General features: G+C 44.4%; 1 protein-coding gene across 1 annotated transcript in view; it reads right to left on the bottom strand.

Annotated features, from left to right (window-relative positions):
• Positions 1 to 16,226, bottom strand: part of GAD2 (glutamate decarboxylase 2) — a 79,008-nt gene extending 62,782 nt beyond the window's left edge. Inside the window, exons 1-7 of the mRNA XM_090266626.1 lie at positions 16,006 to 16,226; positions 15,244 to 15,303; positions 14,906 to 15,055; positions 13,706 to 13,939; positions 9,116 to 9,206; positions 8,501 to 8,613; positions 4,414 to 4,529 (exon numbers count right to left, since the gene is read on the bottom strand). Coding sequence (XP_090122752.1) covers positions 4,414 to 4,529; positions 8,501 to 8,613; positions 9,116 to 9,206; positions 13,706 to 13,939; positions 14,906 to 15,055; positions 15,244 to 15,303; positions 16,006 to 16,081 — 840 coding nt within the window. The 5' untranslated portion in view covers positions 16,082 to 16,226. The remainder of the gene's footprint in view (positions 1 to 4,413; positions 4,530 to 8,500; positions 8,614 to 9,115; positions 9,207 to 13,705; positions 13,940 to 14,905; positions 15,056 to 15,243; positions 15,304 to 16,005) is intronic.
• Between the last annotated feature and the right edge of the window lie 3,976 nt (positions 16,227 to 20,202).

Raw genomic sequence — 20,202 nt, 5'->3', positions numbered from 1 at the left:
CTTATGGTTGGGTTTTTCAAAGAGAGAGAGAGAGAGTTATGAATTATGGAGCTGGGATCTCTAAACCTACATTTATTAAAGAACCTAAAACTCAGATTAATTTTTGCCAAGTTTTCTATCCCTAAAGATTTTTAAAAGTGAGGAGATTTCAACAAAGAAGTATTGAACCAGGTCATTTTTAAGCTCCTTTCCATTTCGTGATTCTATATTTTGAAAGAAAATAATTTCAGAACTCTTCACTCAGAGCTTTCATGCTTTTTTTTGTTTCAACTCAGTGATTTATTTACTTCTTCTAATGTTCTTCACAGCAATACTATTTGTTTAATTTAGTCCTATTCAACCTTTCAAGAAAACAGTTTGATTTGAACAAAAAAATTTTAAATATGTTGCCTGACTTATCAATTAGAGAAAGTCTCTTTTGGTGGACAGAAAAGAAATGGGTAGCTTTGGTTGAGTGCAATAGAGAGAGTGATGGGTCATTTAGAAAATAAAAGATGACCCTCCTCTTCCTAAATGTGTGAAGTTGTTAACTCAGTGTTCAGAATGGAAGAAAGGACAGAAACTTGAGCAGGTTCAATAGATCAGGAAATGACATTAGCACTAGAATAAACAGCAACAGGGGTGGGGATGGTGGTGCGGGTGGTGGATAAAATTTGAGAAGAAGCACTATGAGTGAGTGTAGCGCAGTCCCCTACAGAGTGGTGGCCAGGTCATTCTGTCCAGCAGTTGAAAGAGCAGTGTTGGGACCATTGGGAACTGAGGCTCTAGATCTGACTCTGCCACTAACTGGCTGTGAAACCTTGGACAAACCATCTTCCACCTCTGGGGTGTGGTTTCTTTCTTTAAAAAAAAAAAATTATTTATTTATTTTTAGGGAGAGGAGAAGGGAGGGAGAAAAAGAGGGAGAGAAACATTGATCGGTTGCCTCTTCCATGCCTATAACCACAGACCTGGACCACAACCCAGGCATGTGCCCTGACTGGAAATCAAATCAGCGACCTTTCCGTTTGTAGAAACAACGCCCCAACACACTGAGCCATACCAGTCAGGGCTGGAGCTTGGTTTCTTCATCTATAAAACAGAGGTTTTGTTTTGTTCTAAGTACCTCATATTTATGTAGATTTCCTATGTCCCAGGTACTGCGGTGTTTTTTGAGGCTCTTATTTGATTCAACAAAAATTATGGACTTTGGAAACTCTCAAAAAACATGAAAAGAGACAATACTTGGAGCAGCTTCTTGCTCTCCTCACTGGGCCCACACAGAAGCTCATCCACTACCTTTTCACCCTACAGGAAAGAAACCTCTTTGCAAATATGGAAAGTGGCCTGGAGAAAAGGCATTTGAGACATGACTGGGTAATTTTCTTTATTCAGCCTGTGGAAATCTATTTCTAGGGCTGTTGGAGACACAGGGATTATAAAATCTGAAAGGACTAGGGGAATGTACGGCTTGGCCTGAAGCTGGAAGGAGCGACACTAAGTGATGGATGGAATGGAACGGCCCTGAGGTATGAAGCCCAAAAGGAACTAGACATGGGGGGTCAAGTTACCTCTTAACCTGGAGCTTCAAGGGCAGCACTGACTTTTAAGGGTGCAGCTGTCCAGAATGATGTGGATTGAGTGTTCAAGGAGACACAGCAGTGCTTTCCATAAACTCTGAAAACCCCCTCCGGCCCAGCCCCGTGAGATGAAGAGGAGGGTTTTTCAGTAGAGAGAGGTAACAATTTAGCACAACCTTCACATTAAGAAAAAGCTCTTGGTGGAAATTTGATTTGGGGAGGTAGAAAATGTTAAATCACTTGATAAATGCGTCTGTACAAATCTTTGAGGCTGAATCTTTTAGTTTGTTTCTACACTGGTAGTCAAGGGAGGGAATTCACTGGTCTGGAAGTCAGGAAGTCCATTTTCCTGGCTCTGCCTATGTAGCTAACTGTAGCCTCTTCATTTTAAAAATACTGGTAACAATCTCTGTTCTGCCTGTCCCATAAGATTGTTGTGAGAATCAAATGAGGTAATGTATATTAAAAGTGTTTGGAAATGGTCAAATAGCTATTAGATACAACTATGTATTATACATTAGAAAGACAGTTCATTCGTCAAAAATAAACCTGCAATTAAAACCAGTTGCTATTTTAGGGCAGGCTTATAATTCAAATGCTCTTTCCTAATTATGTATGTGGATAGAGATCCAGGAAAGAGGAGGGAGAAATAAAAGGGTTACTGTATAATTGAATTACCTTTCTTTCCCTCAGAAATGAAGAATTAGTCTCTAAGTTTACAATATCAAGAAAATAAAGCAGAGCAAAATTATTTCCAGGCCACATGACCTGAACTTTCTGGGTAAGGTTAAGTCAATTTGTGTGAAGCTTGAGCCCAAGAAACTCAAGCAAAACCAGGGAGCACAGGAAGCTTGCTGGCTGACCAACCTAATTTCAGGTTGTACAATCAGCACTGAAGCCAAAAGAAAAAGATACCCAATATAAGATTATCTGGAATTTTTGAGACTGAGAATATAACAACATTTAACTATGTAGGGATCCAAATCCATTGCAGGAAAACAGGAATTAGAAAAAAATTGTGCCATGCTTTTCTACCCTTGGAGAAGCTGAGAAATGAGAATCAGCTCATGGTGGAGGTTCAAGGCCTAGTAAGTTGAATAATGCCTTCCTCCACAAAGATGTCCATATCCAATCCCTGCAACCTGGGAATAGGTTACCTCATAGGGCAAAAGGGACTTTATGTGATGAAATTAAGGGTCTTGATATGGGAGATTATCCTGGGTTATCTGGGTAGACATACCCAAGTAATCACAAGGATCCTTATCAGGGAAAGAGGGGAGAGGAGAGTCAGAGCCAGAGAGGGAGATTTGGTGACAGAAACAGAGGTCGGAGAGAAAGAGACTTGCAGATACTCCCTGCTTTGAAGGTGAAAGAAGGGGCCATGAACCAAGGAAGGCAGGTGAGCTTTAGAAGCTGGAAAAGCCAAGAACAAGGGTTCTCCCCTATAGTCTCCAGAAGGAACCCAGTCCTGCCTCACCCATGTTAGATTTCTGACCTCCAGAACTGTAAGAGAATGCATCCATGTTGTTTTATGTAGTAAACATGACTGAAAACAAGATGCTAATGATAACTTGTTAACATAAATCATTAGTTTCCTTTGATTCCATGTCTACTGCTGTGGTTATGAATTGTACTCACTGGCTTCCAACCTGTACTTGCCCCTTGTTTCCTTGTTATAAACACACACACACACACACACACACACACACACACACACACACAGACACACACACACTCACATCACTTAAAACATAAAAAGAAAAGTTTCATAGCTGACCTGAGGCCCACTGTGATTTCCTGCTTCTCCTGACTAACGTCTCTTTCAGGAGCTTCTAGTTTCCCTAAAGACCCCTCTCCACCCTCCCCATTTCCTTTTCCCCCACCATCCAAGGGCTTATTGATCTTTGAGACAGTTGTCTCCCAGATCCTAGGCTGCTTTGAGGCAAGATTGTGGCAGAACAATTTGAGGGATTAGACAGCAGGTAATGCTTATCTAGCACCTTCAGAACAGTCTTGTTCATTGCAAGACCTGTGTGGTGGGAGAACTCTGTACCAAGATATTGCTCACACAGCTGCAGTGTGGCATGGAGCTTATGTTTCTTTACCTTGGTATGTGAGAGAAAGCTGGCAGCCTAGAAGAGCTGTTAGCTCAATTTATGTGAACAGGATGGGCCATGGTTTTAATGCCTCGGTGGTAGTAGGGAGAAAGGCATTAGCTCTTTGAAGATGCAAGGAATGTGAAATGCTATTTATTCCCCGGCATTCAAGAGGGGAGGCCCAAGCTCTCAGCATCCTGTCTGGCCAGCAGCTTGTGGTAGGTAGGAGCCTGTGATTGGCTGAGACAGATCTGGTCCAGAGATGAACTATGACAGATCACTATGCCTTTGCTCTACAGTGATGAAACCTCTGGTTAAGTCAATGGTTAATATTAAATGGTTCAAGACACCATGAGGGTAGAATATATAATCAGAATTTTTAAACACAAAGACATAATCTACAGGGTATTTTTGGGTTTTGAGTTATGTAGGCACCGTATGGACCATCCAAATGAGTTCATAGTCACTCTGCTTTCTTTCCTCTCACCCTTCCCCCAACATACAACATTATTACTAAAAAATTAACTGTAGGAACTGTAGATAAAAGCATCCTGCTTCTCTCTGACCATTTTCCTGAATTTCAAAGAGAAAGGAGTTCACCCCTTTGTACCACTCAGCTGTTCTCTCCCTTCATTCTTTTCCAAGAATTATCTTCTGGAAAGAAAACCCCTAAGGATAAAGCATTTCCAAATAATCATTCCTTCAACCCAGGCTTTACAGAATATAACCTTAAACTTGGAAAGAAAAGAAACACGTACATGCTCAGATGTGAAGGCAATGAGCCTGGGAACAGCGGCCATTCCTTTCTCCTTGACTTCTGGGAACATCTTAAAGCGTGCAATCAGCATGGCATACATGTTAGATATGGCGCCACCTAAAATGTACAGCAACACAGTTAACTTTTCTAGTCATTATCAACATCATTTCACGTGCAAGCCACATTCCTGTTTCTACTGACCTAGAGTCCTCCTTGGACAGGGGAGAAGACCTTCTTACTGGCTATCCTTGAACTGAACCCTCAGACTCAGGGACTGGCTAAGAGGGCCCAGAGAAGAAGCATTGGGCCCAACCATAGGGTGGATGTCGTGTGTGTGTGTCCCGCCCGCCGCACCATCCCTGTCACTAAAGGGAACAGCAATCTATTTTGCTCTTGTTAGGAGCCCTTTGAAGAAGCTTTTAAGAACTGAGAAATTGTTGCCTTCCTTCTCAACTTGCAGGTGTCGTCATTTTGCATCAGGGCTAGGAAAATCTTACTTGTAGCCTCATGTAGTAGACTTATTTCTTTTCATTTTAGTTCATATAATGCCTTGCACTTGAACTGAGACAAATCAGTTGCTGTTAATGATGTGGACTGTTGATCAACAATTATTACATGATGAGAACAAACATCCAAGCCCATCTCATCACAGTCATTTGTTACTAATTTCCCCTAAACAGTTCTTCCCTCTTAAAGACATCATTAAAATACAATCATAAGAGTTAACAAAATTATATTTTATAATTATAGGAAGACATGCAACTAAGGGAATTTTAAATTCTTATTGAGTTACTTTTTCTGTGTTCTCCTATCATTGTCAAGGATTTCATACAATAAAATTTATATCTAAAATGTAGAGTTTTATTTGTTAAGCAAAGATTTTGGAAAGGTTAGGAGTTTTGCTATTCAGGAAAAAGACAGATTGTTATGCACCCAAATGAATATGCTGGCATGGACGTTGCGAGATCATGAGGCAGAGTGAAGCTTCCATCTCTCCTCTCACCCAAAGAGGGACAAACGTAGGCCCTGCCATTATGTGAGTACTTTGAGTTCCCTCCCTTTCATGTGGCTGAGGAGCAGAAGGGTTCTCTGTACCTAGCTGAAGGGCCCACATGGGCACGATCTTTGCCTCATGAGCCCTGGCTCTGATGCCAGCAGGCAGCCTGACACAGAGCAGTCATCAGCCAGATCGTGGCTCTCATCAACCAGATCATGGCTCTGCCACCAGTCAGAATAAGGATGATTCCTCCTTCTTCTGGACCCCAGAGACATGGGACAAGCAGAATCTAGGTCAGACCTGCTCTGAGCAGACACCCTGTCTGAAAGTCTGACTGTGTAGGATGCTATTGGGAAATGAAATGGCTTTTAAAGGAACTTGCCCTCTAGCTATGATTTCTCCATCCTGGGACTGAATGATATTTTGGGGGGCTGTCCTGTGCATTGCAGGATGTCTAGCAGCATCCCTGGCCTCTACCCAACAGATGCCAGCAGCACTATGCCTCCCCAGAGAGATGACCAGAAATGTCCCCTATGTGAAAAAATTGGGGGCAAAATTCTCCTGTTGAGAACTGCTGCTCTCATTCTTCTCAGACAGGCTGGGGAGAAGGCAAGTGGAAGACAGAGAAGATATACACAAGGAAAGTGCATTTCACAGGACACTTATCCAAGAAGCTTCTGGCTCTGCCTTCCCTCTCTTCAGTTGCACCTCAGTTGTTCTCTGCCTGAGGGTTCAGCAGCCCTGGGAGGGGCCCTGGACAGGGCGGACTGCTTTGTGCAGCATGGGCAGGAAGACAGACGCGCAAGCCCTGTGTGCATTTATTGCCCATGAATATTTCAAAGAAAGGGTGCAAAAGCAAGCCCTGAATCATTCTGAAAAGCCTATAGGTATGAAAGGTTTGTGAGAAGTCCAGCCTTCCCTCTTTCCCCCTCAGGCCTTCATGACTTGCTGAGCAGTGAGGAGTGCTCAGTCTTCTCTGGCTGCCAGCACAGGTGATGTCACATAAACAGATTTTTTTCTAGACATACCAAAGGACTTTCCAGGAAGCATGAAACCTCTGGATGTAATAGAGGTATAGATTCAGCAACAGACCTAACTCTTCATGCTTAGTCCCAGGCAATGGGACTTTCAGATCTCAGGCACATAATATGTGTGAGTTTTCCTTATCACCACCCCTTCAATCATAAGACCCTTTACTCCAGGAATAAGGCTAACTGCTACTTAGAAAGACATCCATTAACGATTAAGGATGTTATCAACCTTCCCTCTGTAATGTTTATAGAGAGCAAAGAAGAAACAAGTTGCCAAAGGCCTTTCCTTCTGTCCCCTCCCCACTTTGCAATGTCTACATTATATTGTAGCATGACATCTATGACTTCTTCCATTTGGGGTCTTCAGGATACAAGAAAGGAGCCTCATGATCAAGCTTGAGTCTTGTCTAACTCTCCCTGTTGATCATCCCTGTCACTGATGAGGGTATCTGGGGAGCCCTTCACCCATACCTGGCTTAGCAGAACTGCCAGAGAGCATGCTTTCTCTGGGTGCGTATTTTCTGGGGCAGGTTGGTTCCAAGACCAGCCAGGTAAATTAGGCCTGTCCCAAGCCCCTTTGGTCATTTTTTTAGGGTCCCCAGGAGCAGCTGTTCTCTCCTCCTTCCTAGGAACCATTAAAATAGAGCCCAGGATGCTCCTGGCTCCCTCAGGGGCAACTCAATCACACAACCAACCTAATAAGAGGGGAAGAATAAAGGTAGAAGTGATTATTTCTGAACCCTACCTAATTGCTCATGAAAAATAGCCTAAATCTTAAGAGCATTAGATCCATGCAATAATGGCAAAGCTCCCTCAATAGGGGATGCTTTTCCAGAGAAAAACTAAGCACTAAGTTCCCTACAAAATAAAGGTTAGCTTAAAATTTATCACAGCTGGTGTTCAAAGACTTGAAAAGTCTCACTTTCCCTACAATTTAACTAACAGGTTTTCCTTCAGCACCTGAAAAATGTGCTATATCTTTAAAAACATAAAATAAAATAGCAGATCTAAGCTCGTCCGTAAAGCTGCTTGATTTAAGCTCTGGCTTTGAGGCCACTGTTGCTTGCTGATCACGTCTTCTTTCCACCTGTTCTTTATTTCATCTCTCCCTCATCATCCCCTTGTCTTTGTAGATTTGCTGAAGAGCAATCACAATGTGGCCTTTGCTAGACCTGGTACAATGGCAGGTGTGGCACTGGCTCAGGGTACTGAGCCCTAGGGGAGCACCCACCCCATTATGATGACCTCCTTCATGCCTCTGATTAGGTGATGATCTGCACACCAGGTTTCTTTTCAACGGGTCAGTGACTCTCTCTTTCCACAGCCTGCCTAGCTTCTTTTCTTCTCAGCATTGAACCAAGGTCACAAACACACTGGGGAACCAAGGGCAGGGCTTTATTTTAGTTTGATTTTCTTGGCTGGAAGAGGTGTAAATAATGGAGCTTAGATGCAATGATGAGTGATAAAAGGCAGGATGGAAGAGATTGAATGTCATGATAAAGAGGAGAAGGAAGGAGAAAATTCTTGAAGAAAGCATCACCTTCTCCTTTAGCTCTAACAAACTGTCTCTGTCCTCCTTGAAATTAGTATAAATCAGCTTCTCTGCTTGTTACTTGAAAGGGACAAGGTACTTAAAATCTATTTAGTAGATCTGCCTGTCATGCACTCTCAAACACAAAATGCTTTATTAAAAGAGCCTGCTACCCTTTTCCTTTCTCTAATTCTGGGAAGAGCATGGAGAGTGAATTCTCTTATTATGAAAATTTTTTTGTTCCACATGATGCATACATCCTGTATGTGGGTTCCTAATAGAAGTACTGGGCAAACATCATCTTCGTTCCTATGCTTTTTGAACACAAATAACTAATGTCCAACCATGGGATAGGTTTGGAGGCATGGTCAATAGTCATGTACATAATGACACTCATTATTTTGATCAAAATTCAGCCTATTTATCCTAAGCAGAAATACAGACTAGATATTAAAGATTTCCTAGGTTTGTAATAGGGCATTGCATACCAGAAGAAAGAAACACAAAGAAAAGTTGAAATGTCATATACCAGGAGAAAATATCCCATCGCCAGAGCCCCCTGGCCAGCCAATGATTTCTCTCATTTTCTTTAGTGTGACATATTCCAAAAGCACAAATACTGGAGCAATTTCATAGGTGAACCTGAAACATAGCAATTAATGGCCACATTTTATGTATGTACGTATCTACAGAACCATTTCCTTTTTCAAGCCCTACAGTCACAAAACTTATGATTTTACATTAAGCGGAGAGAAAATTATGTCTTCTAAAAGGTTTGCTTATTTTTATTTATTTATAAAGTTAAGAGCTTCAATTATTGGCTTAGTGCACAAGGGTCATTTATCATATTGAATAAATAAAGACAACATCTAGTCTCATTTCTCTTTTATGATATATATAATTATAAACCCAAAATGCAAAAATGTCCTTTCTATGTTTAAAAAAATGTTGTATAGCTTTGTATGAAAGTTCTATCAGGACTATATCCTATTAAGCTAGAGCAAACAACGATGTACATCTGATGTCCATATCACTATTTAGGGGCTACTTAATAAAGAGATTTTCACATGAGACGTAGAATAAAGACTATAGAATCTCACAAAGGAATATCCTGGGTTACATAAGAACACATTTAACTACTCACATGTTAGTGTTTGCTGTTGATGTCAGCCAGTCTGCTGCTAATCCAACCATATCCAGTCCAGTGGAGAGTTGATTGAAATATCTGGGATGCCCTGAATAAAATGGAATACCAGAATCAGGACTGAATCCAATGAAAATAAGTGCCTCTCAAACACATAATTTCTCTAGCTAAAGAACCTTGAAAGATCCTTCAGTAATAGGACATCCATATTCAGAAACTCAACATGCATGTGTGCATGCACAGACACACACACCCTGAAGGAACATTTCCTCTAACAAGAAAGACTATTTTGGATCTTTGGCATTTCTTAAAACATACTCTAAAAATCATCCTTTAAGTGTTCTGTATTAAAAAGAATAAATGTGGTCTGCAAGGTGGACACTAGCTTATTTCCTAGCATTCTTTCAATATATTTGAAAACTAGAGTGCTAGTGCAATTCAAAGCTATTCAAAGATAGGCTTTTCTTGTTTACATTAGTGCTGCTAAAAATCCGTTTTTGTGGAAGCTGCTTTGGAATCAGTCATACCGTGACATCCACCAGGCATGCCAGCATTCATAATAATATCAGTGACAAATAGCTGATGATTACAAAAGACAAGGAAAAAATGAGAAAATAGGACATTCTGTTGAATTATTTGTCCTGGGTTCAAAAGGTGATAATTGTTTAAAGATGGTATGGATAAACCTAATTCTTGTCAATTCTTTTCTGTCTAAATATTTAATTATAAACAACAGAACTCTTTCATAGATGCGACTTAAAGCTGAATACAGTCAACATCACTGTCTCATCAATAAGATACAGGAAGATACAGTCAATGGACTCATCAGTCCATTAGCAAGGCTTACCTAATTAATTTCTGGATTTCTCTAAGACTCTCTAAAGGGGTTGACATCCAAATACTCCTGAGGCTATTATTTTAAATGTGATGGTAACTATCTCATTAGAATTCCTTTTCCTTGTCTTGCTCCATAAAAGCCTATCTATAAATCTGTGATTTGCTTAGCAGCAAAAATTTGGGGAAATGAACGATTATGGAAATAGCATCTGATAAAAAGGTACTTTCCACTTACTGGACACCTGTCTGAAGCCTGGGGATGTGAAAGTCTCTCATGCCAACAAGGGCAAAACAAGATAAAGGAAGGCAATGGGGAAAGTGAGGACAAAAGTTAACACACAGCATATATATCGCTAGGACTGAAGTGCTCTCTTATCAGGCTACTGCATGTGGGTAGACAATTAGATGCTGAGAAAAGATAGGAGCTGGGAAAGAAAAGAGCACATTTGAAAGAGATTGGGTTTTGTGCAGCTTTCAACCTGATCTCTGCCATCGTTTTACCTCCCATGGCCTTGCACAGTGACCTTCTATCTTTTATGCTTTTTTCCAGGCCCTCTGATGCTGACCCTGTCAGTTCATGCATCCACAGAAAGTGAAAAAGCCTCCTTTGCTGCCCCTGCTGCTGTTGCTGCTGCCGCCGCCTGTCTGGAACAACCCTAGGTTCCTCTCTGCCTCATTGACTCCCCATTTCATTAGCGCTCACAGCTGAGATCATAGCCTTCTTCTCCCTCCTGGTGCCCCTGCATTTCTCTTCCTTAAGGCATTTCCTTAGAGGGAGGAAATTACTAAGGATTAGGGAATCTATCCATTAACCTACTCTCCCAATTCATACGCATTTTCACCAGGAACCTGGTGTCCACTGTCACACACTATTTAACTCTATGGAAATTTTGGCATGAAAACCTCTGCATAAAATTGAGAGGGATTCCAAGGCCTGTGTCATGGCCCACGGATGTCAAAAAGCCAGTTCCACCTGGTGACTGCCTTTGGGAAACTGTAGAAACAAGTTTTATACTTCGATGGCCCATCTCCCTTCTATATTTTTTTGACCTTGGTCTCCCATTACACTTATTTCCCTAAAATTTTTCATTCACTGATAATGATGTGAAAACACAGAGGGAGATAGTTGGACAGGTCGAAACAATATGACCTCTTGATTTCTGCAGAAATATTATTTTGCTCCCTTCGCGTGACCCTGACAAACTGCAGGGGAATCACAGCAGTGCTCACTGAGAGAAAGGGGGTGAGAGACCTGCCCTGGAGCTTGCCAGCTGTCCCGCCCAGCAGCCCTGGCACCCAGTGGCTGCTGCTGCCCCCACCGGGTCTTGTGCTGCCTGTGCTGCGAGGCTCTGTTCCAGGAATCCCGTGGCCACCTAGCCTGAGCAGCCCGGGAGACAGCGAGTTTGAAAGGTGAGATTAGAGCAGCTCCCAGCTCTGGAATGCTCTCTGCAGATTAGCGAAAGAGCCAGGAAGGATGCACAGACTGCTTGTCTGTAATCAGCTGGGTAGGAATCCAAAGTGCTGCATGCTGCTCTATTTGCACTGGCAACTTGCACCCAGAGAGGGCCTCACTTATTGACGTTTCAATTCCTTTGTCTGATGGTTTGGTTAAGAGACTCAAGACATATTTAACCCTTCCATCACCCAAATAACACCACCACCACCAAATCTAAGGACTCTAAAAAGCTAATTATTTCAGGATTCTATCATTCTCATTCTTGGCAGTTTTCAGTTCTAAACATTTCCTACAGAGGTAATTTTAAAAGTATTTCCTCACTGCACTTCACTCCTCTCTAAGTTTGGAGCCCAAGTGGAAATTAGGTTAAGGACTCTCAGTAGAAAGCAGATGATAAGATGCATTTTTATAAAAGAATCTCATGAGAAGCATTAAAATGGGTGGTAACTACTTTACAGACTCTAAATAGTGCTAGTTGTCAAGCTAAAAACATTAAACCCTCTAAACTCACTAGTTAGAGAAAGGACTGCTGTTAATTCTTTGAAATGCTATTGGAAGGTAGGGTGGAAGACCAGAAGACTATGTATGAATTATACTAATATTGAATCTAACTTAATCAATCATCTTTTTCCCTGAACTTTAAATAACATGCATTAGAGCTACACTTGACCAAAAGTTTTACAAGCATTATGGTAAAAACCAACGTGTTGAATTGACCTATGTTTTCCTGACTCTAACTGGAACATTCACAGACAGAATTATTTTCATTGGCTTGCAATTCCCATTACCTTAACTCTTTAAATTGTATTTCATACACCAACAGCTTTTAAGGATGAATCTAACATTTGTATAGATTCTTTTTGGTTTGGTAGCAAAAAATTAACAGGTAGCATTTTACTATTAACATTTAAATATTAGGTGAGGGGAATGGTTCAGACAAAAGTGAATTAAAAGGATTGTTCAGTTTGTACTTACAGATACATGAAAAGCTGGGAGGAAAAAAACCATTTTTAATGCCTAGTATATACATCATGTGGATTATCCATGAACATAATTGAGAATGATATCTGACAAGTCTTCAAAAATCATGCTGCACAGATTGAGCTTGATAGAAATCACCAAGCTAAATTCCTCTCTCTATATGTCTAGTTCTACGTCTATAGTCTCACAGAAGCAAATACTAATAATCCAGTAAATAATCTTCTAAGATTTCTTCTATCCATATCTTTCCTCTCCATTGGTATAAAGAATGTGCAAAGAATGCTCCCCACCCCCACACAATGAGCTAAAATCACACAGCAAACACTTGCTGTTGATTAGAATGATATAGATAAAATTTAGCTCCAAATCAAATAGCCACAAACCGATCTAGATTCACAAAGTCTCTCCCTTTCCCCCACCCCCCTGGAAAATTCAGTTATACTTATTTTTATTGCTTTAATTAAGTATAGTGTTGCCATGTATCAGGATGATTAGAGACAATGTAGAAAAGGAAGAGATAATCATGACTTGAGAGATGAATAGCTCACTTTGTGTAGACAAAAATGAAAACTTAGAATGCATCCCAAATAAATGGTATACCTGGCACTATAAAAGAGTATGAAGAGTACTATGAAAAAGCAATAAATTCGGTGCTAATGATATCTGATTTCCACTGTCCCCCCTTTCTCTTCTATCTTATATAAGATGGCTATGAAGCATACATCCTTGTATAATATGGCTGAATTGTTAAGATACTTTGAATTGTGTTTTCTTTTGTGTACAGCTCTTTAAAAATAGAAACAACCTGGAGTTCAAAACTAAAGTGTTAGCCATTTGAGACAATGCTAAAATATTACATAGGATGGTTGGTCCAATTCTGACCATTTCTGTACCAAGGAAATTACCAGTGCTACATTAGTATTTGGGCTTTTGTTTGGATCATGTTTTTTTTTTTTTTGAGTGTTCATTTTCATGTTCCCCTTTCCCTGCATTTTGCGTCACTTTCTACTGGCCTCTGCTGACAAATGGTTGTTTCTACATCAGTGGTTAATCTCCATGGCCAAATATGTGCAATGCAAAATATGACAAGTTATAATGAGATAATGTTTCTGAAATTATCAACTTCAGACACATTATTCACACTAATAGTAAAAGTTGCTTTTGATTTGAATCATTCTAATAATGATTACTTTTAAATGATGAAAGTAATTTTGTACATTTGAAAATATCAGCAACTCAATAAAACAGAAAATATTTTATAGAAAAATAAAGATTGTGAAAGAAAAAAAGCTTTATTATTTCTGATGAGACAATACCTGTTTTAATTGCATATTTTAGAGTTGTTTGGCAATGCATCAAAATTTCCTCCAAACTTTGTGGTTGGTCTGCCAATTCCCAATTATACTCTTGAAGAAGCTCATTAGGGTAATGGAAATCAATCACTTTGGTTGATCTATCGAAACTTTTCACCACATACTGAAGCAAAATATCCATAACATCCTGTAGAAACGCTAAGGTGGGTCTTTCTCCATCACACGCTGGCAGCAGATCTAAGGAATGGGATCAAAATGCCACATTTTAATTTTACTATGAAAATTCCCAGGTAAGATCTTGATCCAGAAATTTTTAAAATGAATTGAGCAATTGTATGTTTGAAAAAGAACTTCTGGAAACGCACAGCGTTTTCTTTAAATGGAGGCATTTTTCAAAGACGGAGGAATGAGAGAAATTATGATTTCTTCCCCCACCTCAAGTAAATTCTTGCATCTCAATTAAAAACTAGTTTGCTTTATTTTAAAAAAGAGTGGGCCTCTTTACAGAGTTCATCCTAAATGTTATTTCTCAGTACGTAAATCATCCTAAACGACTATGGAAATTCTTCATGTCAGAAATGTTTGAGGAACGCCTTTGGGCAACCCAGGCAAAGTGGAACCGGCAATATTAGTTAGGATTTCTGGCCTATTAGGAAGGTCCGCTGTTTCCAAAATCTGTGTGCGTGTGTGGGTCGCGCACTTGTTTGGATGACTAGGTATGTGAACACAAAGGAGCAAAAAACGCGTGCAGGTTTCAGGTGACAGAATCGTTTTCCAGTGAAATCGCCAGCTACAAATTACTCTTGCGATCTAGAAAGTCTTTGCAAATTTGAACTGGAAACGGAGTTTCCTCCGAGGCCTAAGTGCCACCAAGAAGCCAACCCGGAGCTGCGCGTGCGAGGGCACCTCTGCCAGTCCCAGCCCTCAGGGTGGCGCTGCTGGAAGAGCGCCGCGGCCCCACAGCCCCCTAGAGCCCCTTGCAACTCCGGCGCCCAGGGCCACGCAAAGGTTAGGGTCGGGTCTCGTACCCAGGGCACGGGACCTGTGTGTCTCACTCTCAGCTGAATATTCTCGTAAGGTCAGTCTCCTCCCTCCGCCTGGAAGCCTGGGGTCTAGCTCAGGGCACCGGGTTCCTCCCAGCGGCTGTTAGGGATGGGACAAGCGCGGGGCAGCGGCTCCCCGGGGCCCGCGAGGCGCCTTTACCTGTAGCATATAGAAACGCATAGTTGACATCCGCTTTGGGACAGCTGCAAGGCTTCTGATTACAGGCACAGGCGGCCTTCGGGGCGGTGGATCGCGGGGGCTCGCTCCCGCCACTCTCCGCGGGCTTCTCAGCGTCTCCGTAGAGCAGAGCTGGGCAAGGACACGGAGAACAGACCCCAGTCAGCCTCCCGCCGGAACCGGGCTCCTTCTCCCCCGCCTGTCCCGGACTAGTAATCCTGACTCCGCTGCTGGGGATGCGGAGTTGAGAAGGTGGCTTTGCGCCCGGGCCTCAGGTGTCCAGCCCTGTTCGCTTCCCTCCCCTGGGCCAGGGCACTCACCACACAGCTTGTTCCCGATGCCGCCCGTGAACTTCTGGGCCGCCTGACACCAGGCTCTTGCTGTCAGGAAAGACAGGCAGGAAGTCGGCGAAGCAGAAAGAAAAGAGCAGACAAGACGACGTGTGAAATTTCATTCGATGTGAACAACGTGAATAAACCCAGGGTCCGGGAAGGGGCCGCCCAGGGTTCGGAACTGCGGGCAGGTGCGGGAGGTGCGCGGGAGCCTGGTGATCCCGCTTGGGCCTTAGTTCTCTGATTCTTTTCCCAAAGAGAAGCCCACACAGTGGCCCCCTGCACTTGCCTTCTAGGTGCCAGTCCCCTCCCCTTCCCGCCTCGCTCGGGCGAGTTTCCCTAGACACCTAAGCCGCTCCTTTTCCTTGTAGGCTCTCCTTCCAAACCAATAATTCTCTCCCCTTTCCAATTTATCCTTTCCCCACTGTGACTCTGTCTCTCTCTAGGACTAGACACCAAAATGGTGGCAGTGACCCAGGCCCACGGAATTGAGGGTCGGGGAGACACCTCTGATGGGAAGCCTAGCCCAGACTTCAGCGGAATGGGCCCAGGAATCTTGGGGCGTCTTCCTAGTGGATAAAAAGACCTGTGGGGTTTTTGGTCTCTTGGGCCGTCAGAAACCTGCCCTGAGAGCAGGGCGAAGCCTCTGAAGTTTCCTATTGTAGGTGGAAAACATTCTTCGTCTTTCCTAGTTCCGCAAACCCCAGTCCACCCTCAAAGCTCGCTTGCTTCAGGTCCTGGTTCTCTTACCTGTGCCAGGGTTCTCGGGATTCCCAGAGCCATCTTCAGACCCAAAGGACCAAAAGCCGGAGCCGGGAGATGCCATTAGCGCTGAGAGACTGGAGCAGATCGCCTCCGAGTGCGAAGTGTCGGAGAGCTGCCCTCAGCTCAGTCCTGCGCGCGTGCGTATGTGTGGCTGGAGGAGGGCACCAGGCGACCGCGCGGCAGAGGGTGGATGTCACTCAGGGACAGGAAACGTGCGTGTCTGCGTGCGCTTTTGTGTGTGTGTGTGTGTGTGTGTGTGTGTGTGTGTGTGTGTGTGTGTGTTGGAGTTGGGGCTTTGAGATTTGGCAGCGCTCTGAAAGCTGTGGAGGTTAAATAAGGAAGGGGACCGAGGGGTCCTCACCGCCAGGAGATGGGAAAGCGATGAACGTCCGAGAGATTATGAAGGCGAGGGAGCCCAATACGGATAGATGAGGGGGTGGCGGAGAAAAATATGGGAGAGGGAGGGAGCTGAATGGTGAGGATGAGAAACAGTACGCACGAGCTGGAATCGGAGTGAGTGGGTGGGAGGTGTGTGGGCGAGCTCCCGAAGAGGGCGAGGCGAGAGGGTGCGGGCTTTCCCTCTGGGCCCAGAGGCGCTGTCCAGGGTGCTAACGCGGCTTTCTGCGCGCTGGCCTCTGCAAAGGGTGGACTAGAGAGACCTTGGCGAATCGGGAATGATGGCTGAAAGGAGTCTTATATACGCAAGGACTGGCGTGTTGTTTGGGATCTGGCTCTGGTTGCAAAAAAGGAGGCGCGGTTCCCGCGTCGCCTGCCTTCAGGAGGGTGCTCAGGTCGCTGTGATCTCGAGAGCCCCAGCGACTGGGTCGGAATCAGGAGTCTTTCTCGAGCTTGGGGAGGGGATGGTGGAGGAAGGACGCCTAAAAGCTTAAGGACTCATTTCAGCTCCTCAGTAGTGCCTAATACCTGCCTATTGAGCCGCAAGATCCCTGGCGGCACACTAGTTCGAGTGCGAAGTGTCCGGACCCACCGTCTAGGTTCTGACTGACAGCTGGGTAGAAGGACTGCCGATTGAAGCAATTACAATCTATGCTGGAGTCTATAACCGAGGGCCTGGGACTGGAAAAAAAATAAAACAAATGGAAACTTCTTGGAAGGGGGTTAGCGGGGCAGCGGCAAGGAAGAGCAGAGCGGGAGAGCAGCTAGAGTTGGCAAGATTGACTGTAGATGGGGGATGGGATCAGGTCATTAGGTGACCTTGACCTGCGGAAGGGTAGAAGGGCCGTTTCTTAGGTATGACAGGAATCAGTGCATGCGTGGTAGACGTGCACAGAGTTTCCAACTAAGCAATTTGAGCTTTCCAAATCCAAGGAGGAAAGAAGGCATCTCCTTCTGGGCCCTCTTTTTAGCGGGCCTGAAACCAGTGACCTCCCCCCTCCCCTTGAGAATCTTTAAGATAACGTTCGCCTGGGCGTGTGTGTATGTGAGACGGGGGCGGGTTTTTTTTGGCTATTTCTGTGGCGTGTTGAAAGGGGTTTCTCCTTTCGTGAGGCAGTTAGAGTCTCTCATGTCTTAAAATTCCCTTGCTCTAAAAGCTGTTAAAGGGAGGACGCCCTGAGAATTCGGAGTCCGTTGAATTCGCGCTGTTTTCCCTTTAGCAGTTGAGAGCAGAGTCCCGCACACCAAGCGGTTCCTGGGCAGGTGGAGAGAGGGCGAGGAGGACCGGGTGGGAAAGGGCTACATCCAGACTCCTGCGGCTTTCATTCCTAGTGTATCACTCCCTTTCTCTCCTTGAGCGAATGCTTTTCATTTTCATTGTTTTCCAGCCCCTCTTTCTCTGACCTAACCAAGTCACCAAAGCTGCTGCCAAAGCAGAGATCCACGGATCCTCAGCCTGGGCTAATACCTCTCAACCCTGGCGTAGGAAGGGCGTCGTGAGGCCCAGGATGGCCATGTGAAAATTTAAGTCCTGTGTCCCCAGGCACGTGGAGGCCTGGTCAATTCTCTCTACAAAGCTTTGTTCCCTTCGCATGTGCCGGAGCCAAGCCAGACAGAGCCGTTGGATCTGTACCGCGGTCGCAGGGCCCAGAAAGGAAGTCGGGAAAGGGGAGGGTGCAGAGCTGGTTGTATTTAGAAGCCTGCACGAGACTGCGGGTGTTCGGTGGGCACCAACCCAGGCCTCAGTTCAGCCCCTCTTTCCAGCGCTCCCAGCTCCAATGCTCCAGTGGAGCCAGGTAGCAACTCCTGGGGTGTAATGACTTGGGGGGTCTCGCCATCTGAGCCGCGGGCAGGGCAGCTCCGCAGCTCTCATTTCAACAGTGCAGATTACACTTTCTTTGTTTGAGTCCACACCAAATCCTGCAAATGTTTTTCTTCAAGCCAGCAGACTATGTTGGCAGAATTTTTATATTACGGATGAGTGGTCGATAACAGAAAGGTTCATTAAAAAAAGAATTTAAAAAACACACAAAGCCCCGGAGCGAGAAACAGAATAAAACACGAGGAAGGTAGAATTCACACCTGGATTTCACGGATTTTAAAAAACGCGGTGACTTAAAATTCTACTCTATTACATCCCACAGCTCTGAGTACTTTGAATCAAAGGATAGCATTTGCATTTTTTATTTAACACCCTTGCTTCAGATGCACTTGGGATCTGATTTGTCCTTCCTGAACGCTGGCCCTCCCTAGATGGCAATTTGCTTTATAATGACTTTTCTTTCGCAAAAGAGCCCACACCCCCTTCCTCGAGCTTGGGGATGGAGATAACAAAAGCGTTCAGGGAGATAATAATTGCAGTCATTAGTTCACAAAGGAAGCAGCCTCTGAATGGGAAGGGACGGCGGGCCAGCACCCAAGAAAAGCTTTTCCATGGCCCTTCCTCCGTTAGGGAAGAGATCCACGCTCAGGGCCGGCTTCCTCAGTTGACCTATTTTCCGTCCCTGGTTTATCCAGAGATCGCGTTGCAGGCTCGCCAAAGAAGAGTGTATGCTACAAATTTTCCCTTGCATCCTCCCAGTGCTTACATGTCGAAAGACAGAGTAAAAAGGGAAGTGGGGGGAATAAAAGGAGAGAAAAAAGAAAAATAAATACAAAAGAAAAACAAAAACACTGCATCCTTTCAACAAAGGCTTGCCATTCTTTTATTCGGTTCCACTTTAAAAGGTGGGCGGGGGCTTAAGGAAAGGGTCAGTTTTCTTTCTTTGCAGTAACTTTAGGGCAAAGGTCCCAGGGCTCTGGTCTGCAGGGGCCACTCGGAAATCTTGGATTGAGGAAGGGGCCTGTCAGAAAGCTCGATTTTACCCCCAAGGCCTCCCCAAGGCCTCCACTTGGTGGCTAGAACGCTGGGTAGGAGCGGAGGGGGCCGAATCACCTCTGTTTACAGAGATTCCATACTCCCAGACACGCCAGTGAACTGTGCCCAGCCCGCAGGTTTCCCGGCTGCTTGAGCCAGACTCCTCCCTCCCTGTTGCAAGGCATTGCTCCTACGTGGGTCCACCCAGCCCCGGGTGGCTCCTCCCTCGGGGTCACAACCCTTGGCCGGGGGTGCTGCTGCGAGAACCTAGGCAAAGAGCAGAACGTGGAGCGCCGTTGTCATTGAAGCTCAGCCCTGCCACAGTGGGAGGTTTCCCCTCGGGCTGGTCTCATTTGTAAAGTGAAGTGTTTGTACGAGACATCTCAATGGACCTGTCAGTACCATCTACCTGGGTTGGAGAAAAACTTGCGTAGGGTGAGCAAATGGCAGAACAAACGCTATCAGCCGGTCGCCAGGTCCTCATCCTCCACTCGAATAGTTCCCCAAAGTCTCCCGGCTCTGGACCAGGGTTGTAGGAGCCAGGGACACCTGCAGAAGTGAAAAGCGCCATCCCAGCCAGAACCCTCCTCCCATGTCAGCCATTGATTAAATCAATGCGCCACCCTTCCTCACCCTCTCCAGGCTGCGTAAATATGGAGGGCGTCAGTTTCTTAGAAGAGCTCAATCTGGACTTTAAAATAAAATGCATCAACCGAGGAATGCAAACCTCTACCCACTCACTGACCTCCTCCTCCATCTTAAATTCACCAAAATTCAGAACAGGGGAGATTTCCTCAAATTTGCAGGCAGGGAGAACTTAAAACATCTGACAGTTCGCTCAGTAGCGGACCAAAAAATTTACAGGTGGGCCAAAGGAAGCCACAGTGAGCGTCTGGGAAGGGTGTGTGCTTGCGCGCGCGCGGAGTGTT

The sequence above is a fragment of the Furipterus horrens genome, unplaced genomic scaffold, assembly GCF_987537825.1.
Source record: "Furipterus horrens unplaced genomic scaffold, mFurHor1.1.pri manual_scaffold_2, whole genome shotgun sequence".
Taxonomy (NCBI): Eukaryota; Metazoa; Chordata; class Mammalia; order Chiroptera; family Furipteridae; genus Furipterus; species Furipterus horrens.
This window is presented reverse-complemented; position numbering and strand designations above follow the sequence as displayed.